Below are 7,961 nucleotides of genomic sequence, written 5' to 3' on the forward strand. Positions count from 1 at the left end.
GATATTAATTGTTGGTAAAACTATCAAATTTATTATCAAATAAACTGTCACAATCAGCTATCAATCCCTGAAAATGACAGCGATGTGTCGTCATTGGTGTCAAGTAAAAATACTTGCCGAAAAAACACTTTTTTAACTCCAAAATTTAAGGTATTTTCCATTGAAAATTCAAAGATACAAGAAACAGAGTTGTCTTCCATTTCCTGTTAATATAGTGATTCAGGTAAGTGTGCAAAGCAGCTGGAAATATGAATTGGGGAATGCACTTGTGTACGGTATGCTGTGGGGCGAGATATCTCGCCTGCAGTAGTCGGAAGGTTAAAGTCTGCCCACAGCAATTTAAAATATATAAGACTTTTGCAACAAATAAATAAGCCTGAAAGGTTATTTTGCTGTATGTAAACCTATTTTAAATGAACTAATGTTATATACTGGCAGATAATGTACACCAGGTGTAAACATTTTGCCATCATTGAGGACCTTTACCGACTTTTGTGTCATCGGTGATGCTCCCGACCTATGACAGTTTATATCTCAACGATGGCAAGTGCTGTTGTTAAGTTTGAGTCCTTCAATTCCTTTAGAATATTTGTATCTGCGCACCACTGAAAATTGAGACTACAAGGCTCAAACTTAAGAATTTGTCTCCCATGGCAATTTCTTTCTGTTTTTTTAAGTGACATTTGCAGAAAATAAATATGACTGAAAGGTTATTTAACTGTATGTAGACATATTTCAAATGTGAACATGTTAAATAATATTGGCAGATTATGTACACTAGGTGTATATAGTTTGCCATTGTTCAGTTTTACAGACGGCACAAAATGCCATCGGTAATGTTCTCTACCTACGGCAATTTATATCTCAATAATGGCAATTGCCGTTGTTAAGTTCGAGCCCTGGACTATCATAGTTTTTTTAGCACTTGCTCGCAGAAGTCTAATTTTTTCTAACCCATTTTTCATTTGTACATTAACTTTAGGACTTCGTTTGCATGATCATTACAGGTTATACAAAAACAAAATGGGTTACATGAATTTGTTTTCGTGTAACCTATAAATGATTTACACTAATTTTCAATTCTCAGAAGCCAGGGTCCCATTTTATGAAGGGATCAGTGAAGATCACCTTAAGTGCATTTATCAGTTATACACCTATGTTAATCTTAGCACTAAGAACACTTCATAAAACAAGATCCTGGTCTGTATGAGTGTGTCTCATTTCATTTCTTCTTTTTTTTACTACAAACACGAGGACCATGTGTATAATAGTAGTATACACTGATTTAATATGTATATTATTAGTTTAACAGGCTCCATTAGCTGGAGACATGCTATAATAGCAAACTGGGAACTGACTTCTTATGACACTTTTGTACTCCCTTTTTATAGACCTTAACTGTAGCCAAAAATAATGGATTGCTTGGTGAGGGAAATGTCAGTCCACGTTGACAAAATATTTTTAAAAATATAATTCAAATTTTATTTACACATTTTTGTCTGCAAAACTGATAGTATTTGTTTAACTATTTTATTTTATTATATAGTTAAAATTATTACTTATATAATAGCACCAGGGACATTTTTGCCAAATACATCTCTCATGTAGATATATGGTAAATATTTTTAAAACCATACTAAGTTCTGTTCATGTTCCATTAAAGATGCTTGTTTTCTGGAGTTTTTTGTGACCAAATTAAAACATTTTGATTTTTTGATTTTTTTTTGGACAGATATGATGGAAGATGATGTGCCTGAAATTCAGGAAAAGGAGTCTTCATCAGTTCCCAAGGTGACAAGGTTGAATGCAGCATGGAAACCATATCTGATAATGGGCCAAAATTCTCAGTTGACTCTGATCCATGAGAATGAGGGGAATCCATATGTCGTACATAAATTGCCGGTACACATAATCCAGAAAACACCTGATGGAATAAAGCATAAAACGGACACACTGGTGGTTAAATCAACAGCTGGTGGCAATAATACTACCAATGGAAAACAACCAACCATGATCCCGTTGACCAAAAAGCAAATTGATGCTGTATTAAAATCTTTGCAGAACCCAGTTTTAGCCAAAAAAGACAACTTAGTTGACGCAGCAACACAATCTTCTCCCGAAGTGCTGATGCCTAGGTCACAAAATACCATAGATGAAGAAGGGAGAGCAGCATCGCCTGAATGTACTCTGGCTGCAGCCAATGAAACTACTCCTCAACCGACTGTTCTTGATCAAATCCGGGAAATGAAGAGATTCAACAGGTGCTACACGGAACAAGGTGTGGTGCCAGAAAAGAAAATTAGAGTTGATATACCAACACCACCATCTTCATCTGAACGAGAATCATCTGAGGAAAGTTTCCTTGCAACTCCAGATAGTGAAAGCATGCAGATAAATACTGCCAATGGCATTAGGCAAAAACCCACTGGAATCAAAGGCTTGAGAGTTCTACATTTTACTACTGAAGTTTCTAATGTGTCGGGCAATGTTTCATCTAACGACACACCAGTGGACCCATTAAAAAAAGTCATAGAATCGGAATTTGATTTAACAACTCCCCTTATGACCACTTTCATGGAATCTACCAAAGAGGATGTAACTTCTCACATAGCAAAACAGCCGGTATTGCAAAAAGTGTCTGTCCAGTTGCCAAACAAAGCAACATCAGTTTACCGTGTGTTGATGCCTGGTGCTCAGGACAAATCCACTACCAAGGTTATTTTTTCGTCCATTCAGCAAAACCCACACCAGGGTTCAACAGCACAGACCCAGCATGTTATTCAGAGAATGCCACTGACGCCCAATGGAAAGCTATTCAATGTGATGATGCCAGTAGCATTCAGCCCACCTCTAACACCAAAAGAATTGCAATCAAGTCCAACCATCTTTTCATTTCCATCTTCAACCACATCTCTATCATCTGATCTTCAACAATCACAGAGCAAAGTCAGTCCAACAAGTTTGGCATCCATGTCGCCCATCATGATAAATGCATCAGAACTTGTGTCGCCATCACTGCTTAAATCACAGTCACACCTTCAGCTGACCATTCCCATGGAGCAACCAATAGCTTCATATTCGAGTTCTATGATCTCATGTGTATCAACAATTCCAAGCAACAATTTAGTGTATTCCAAAGTAACTCAGAATCCTAAGAATGCCATTAGAAAGTTGTCTATGGTTGATGCAAATGTTTTATAATAGTTTAGCTGTACAATGTGTACATTTTATAACATTTTGGTTTTGAATTTTAGTTTGGATTTGACAAAATTACTTTACCAGCCCTTTAGTTACATATTTTTTAGACTTATGTAGTCAGTTTATATCGGTGCTTGTAAAAATTGAAAGTTGTATATAGAATTATAATATATGGTATGCTATAAGCACATGCTGTAAAGGTTGCAGTGTGTGATTTATTGACATAATACTAAAAGTCATTGTTATGAATACTAGGTATTCATGTATTAGTTGTCACTTGAAACCAGTCTACATGGCCAAAGTATTTTGGGCTTGAATAATATGGTGCTTTATTGAAAAAAGGCACACACTTGTCTTTAATTCAGGTTGATGTATTTTATACATTTATTTATTCATTTGATGTTTGTTTTGAATGGGGTTAGTTTTGTTTTAAGTTATTTTAAAAACTGGGTTAATATTTTATTTTGTTAGTTGTTCATTTTGTGTTTTGTTTTTAATAATTTCTGCATGATCTCACCTAAGTTGCCAACTAATACTTCGGTAAATTTGAATGAAGATACCTGGCTCATTCTGTAAAAGTTATTGGCATATTAACCCCTTAAGGATGAAATTAGTTGGCAAATATTGCTCAATAATAGTTCATAGCAGGGTGTATACTAAGTCTTTTACTAAATAGTAGTAATAATCAAATATGTGACCTAAAGAGGGAGATAGAGTTTAAAAACACTAATGGGGTTGGAGCAGGATATTCCTATTTACAAAATAGACTTAACTGCAACATTTGACAAATTGTTTTCACTAACTGTCGGGCATGACAATAGTAGTTATTTACTAGCCCAACATTGAATATCACTAGCCATGGGAGTGGGGCTACCATAATCTAGAATCCCTAATACATTTTATCTTTGCACATTCCCACATGAATGTATATAGGATGGGGAAAATTTTGTTTTTAAAATCTTCATTAGCAATATATCTAGTCAATTGAAAATTGATTAGCAAGTACTGTTTAATGTTTTCATATTATCTCTGAAAGTTGCGTAGCGATTTCGCGACGTAATACTGAACAAAATGTTCCCTGCAGAAGGTCACAGAAAATACAATCAGGAGAAACCACAGTATTAGATCTATTCTTAAAATTACCATACCAGTGAATACTTGAATAATGGCACTGTGTTGTACACCACTGTTTTACAGTATTCTATTTATTTTCATTGACTTGTTATTCATTGCACATAGTATTACCATACTATCTCATAATGTGACTTACATTGCTGTCTTAGTTAAGAAAATGCTAGAAAGTGAAAAGCAGTTCTAGAAATTAAACTTCATAACAACTTCTTAACACCACTGCAGAAGACATGAAAGAAATGTGGATAAGTTTAAGATTAATATTATCATTATGGGAAATGAGGAATACTATATATATATATATATATATATTATATATATATATATATATAAAGATGAAAACAAAAATGGATTGTGAAGTTGATCATCACAAAGCATGTTGTGCATTTTGATGCCTGTCAATTTCCAGTCTAAAGTTATGCTGTTATTATGCTGTTATTTTGATGGATTACACCGATAGAAATAAGCAGAATTTGTGACTAGTCCATCAGACAAATTGCATCTAGAAATATGCTTATTCGCCAATATTTTCCAGGGCTTGAAACGGCCTGTGGCCAGGTTGCCAAATGTGACCAATGTCCTGTTTGGGTGACTTATTATTAAAATATAATGGCGTTAGTTGCCCAAATAATAATATTATTTGAGCGATCTACTTTAGATCTATAACATATGAGCCACTATTAATATTTGTATTGCATCTATTTATTCCACATTAAAATCTTGCTTGTGATTTGTGGTTTGCTTACTATAATTTGCCAACATCCATTATTTTTGGGGCCACCATATTTTTTGGCAAGTTTCGAGCCCTGATTTTGACTGGTCCAAATAAATGGTTTGTTTTATTCATTTGCAAGGACGTTTTTAATTTTAATTTTTTTTAATTTTTTTGATTGCTTGAAAGAAAACTGCACTGAAGATTTTCACTTGTCCATTAGATAACCCTGATACGATTTTCACTTGTCAGGACAAATGAACAAGTGCTTATTTCAAATGCTGGATTATTTTCATAATGGTTTCTGTTTTCCAAACAAGTGTAAATGATTATTCCAATTCTACAAGTTTTTTTTTTTTTTACATTATTAAAACTTTACCATAGCAAACTGGAAACATATAATTGGGATATTGTAGATATGTACTCTATTCATAATTTGTAATTGGGATATCGGGGATCGAACTTAACCACGGCATCGACAGCAATTGCTGTCATTAGATATAAATTTCCGTATTTCAGGAGTATCACTGAGAGCACTTTTGTGTCGTCTGTAAAGCTCCTCAACAGTGGCCAAATATTGCACTTTGTGTACATTATCTGCAGGTATATAACATTTGAAATATCACTTTTTAAAAAAACAATTGCTATTACGGTGTTTCACCCAGAACTATTTTTTTTATTATTATTGCTGTGAGAGAAATTCTTAAGTTCGAACCCTGGAATATTGTTAATTCTTACTCTGTTGGGATAATTGGGATATTGTTGATATGTAATCCACAAGTCACTGGCAGGAATTGTTTTGTTTAGGTTTTTTTTAAATAAAATAAATACTTGAGACATTTGTTTGGAATAAATACTCATGATGTATATGATTGTGCATAATTTGAAGTTTATTTTAAAAAACTGATTCATTGTAGAAACTATATTCTGTAATGTAGGGCACATTATTTCACATGCATCTTAGGTCTTGTTTCCAAATTTCAACACTCGATTTGTTTAACATATATTTGGAATGGAAAGTCTATGTAATACTGAGTAGTATTTGCTGGTTATGCAAATATATATTGTGTAATGAAACAATCACTTACCTAGGTGAAACCCACACAAAACCAACTTTCAGTTATATAAGATTTTGAAATATTGTCCCTTGTAATATACATGTAATTGTGTATTAGAAGATTTGTTAATTTACTTAGTTGCGTCCATGTTAAGTGAACTAGTGAAATGATAGCATGTATATATATATACATATACCTGTAGTATATTTAACCATTTAAATTAGTCATTTTGTAACTTAATGCTTGAGATTAGTGTTAGAGTACCGGTTAGTTATTTATCTTCCTAAGTCTGGCTAGAAAAGGTTGGGAGATTGGAGCTCAATGGGATGAATAATTCATATCGAGTGTATGTTGTATTAGCACCTTCCAGTTGTTGGAATCTTTAATATGTCTTATCATTTTCTGTGAAGTTCATCAGTAACAGAAATGGTTTTGACTATTTCAGAAAAAGTTTTTTTTAAGAATTTTATAATCAAAATCATGTTTGTAAGTTGATATATACTTCAGTATAGACCACATTTTATGTTTACATTTTAGTTTGTTAATATATATATGTTCTTGTTAGACATCATTTTAAAGCTTGAAATCTTGAATTTATTTTTGTTGGGAATTTTGGAGACAAATATGCCCATGTACTTTGTTTACCTGCATTTTTGTTGAAATATGTTCTACAAACAATTATTTCAAAATGGAGATTAATCTGGTTAAATTTATAAGTTTACTTATTTTTGGTATTCAAAGCAGAATCAGTTAATTTATTATTTTAGAAAGCATTATTAATTTCTGGTAATTGAATTTTTTTATGCATATTCCCTCCCCCCGACCCCCAAAAAACAAAGAAAAAAAGTTCAAATACAATCCCACAATAATATTATAAACAAGCAATATCATTAAATGGAAATATTAAACCCATGTTACATATGATGTGACATTTTTAAATTCCAGAAATGATCACATGTGTATTTTTATTTTTACTGGTGGTGGGTGCTTGACAAAAAAATACCTTCTGCTGTCTCCATGTTGTCATGTTTGGAATTCTTATATTGGTGTTTGTGGTGCTTGTTGAGGTATTTTTATTCTTTTTACTAAGCCAACAGGTAACCCCACCATGCCACAGGTCTATTGATGCCCTATGACTGAAATATTTTTACTGCCTGTATTTAAAACAATGTAACGTCAATTTTTTATGCATAATGGCATGTCTCAACATGTACATGTGCATTGGTGTCTAAAATGTACCCCTTTTTCTTTTTCTAAATACTTGTTATTTCAGCATAGATATCATAATAGCAGCATAAATATCAAAATTAAAAAGCAGCCTTTACTATGTAGTTATATGGTGAAGATTTTATTTTTTGTACACCAGAAATTGCATACGTGGTACAATTGTAATTTTAATTTGATATACTGTATGTATTAACCATGTGAAGAAGGCAGCCAAAAGAATTCTGGTTATGTTGCTAAAGTGTGTGCTAAAATATCAGCTGAGTGCATTTGTTTATTTATGTGTGGATGTCCACTGTGATAATTCTACTTGTTAACCTCTACTGTGTGTTGTCCTTTGTGGAAGCGGTCATTCCATAATTGTACATAAAAAAATTGTATAAAATAAACACTACTCTAGATTCAGTGAAAGTAGTGTTTTTTTGTTCCATAGTACATTGGACTGTGTTTAAATTGGCTTCTGTGTAATCCACATTTTTGTGGAAACTGGCACCATCAAGTCCTGTTTAGTGACAGTAATAGCTTGGGTGACTTCTGGCACTCTGTAATCTGTATATTCCTCAACATTTCGACAGTCCACTACAGTAGGAAGGAAGGCATGTTTTAGTTGACTACACGCTGAACACATTTTGACTATG

At 33.1% G+C, this 7,961-nt stretch overlaps 1 protein-coding gene across 1 annotated transcript in view; it reads left to right on the forward strand.

The window, feature by feature from the left end:
- The window catches only part of LOC121370784, a 28,044-nt gene extending 20,320 nt beyond the window's left edge, over nucleotides 1–7,724 (forward strand). Inside the window, exon 11 of the mRNA XM_041496250.1 lies at nucleotides 1,733–7,724. Coding sequence (XP_041352184.1) covers nucleotides 1,733–3,201 — 1,469 coding nt within the window. The 3' untranslated portion in view covers nucleotides 3,202–7,724. The remainder of the gene's footprint in view (nucleotides 1–1,732) is intronic.
- The last annotated feature ends 237 nt before the right edge of the window (nucleotides 7,725–7,961 follow it).

The sequence above is a fragment of the Gigantopelta aegis genome, chromosome 4, assembly GCF_016097555.1.
Source record: "Gigantopelta aegis isolate Gae_Host chromosome 4, Gae_host_genome, whole genome shotgun sequence".
Classification (NCBI taxonomy): Eukaryota; Metazoa; Mollusca; class Gastropoda; order Neomphalida; family Peltospiridae; genus Gigantopelta; species Gigantopelta aegis.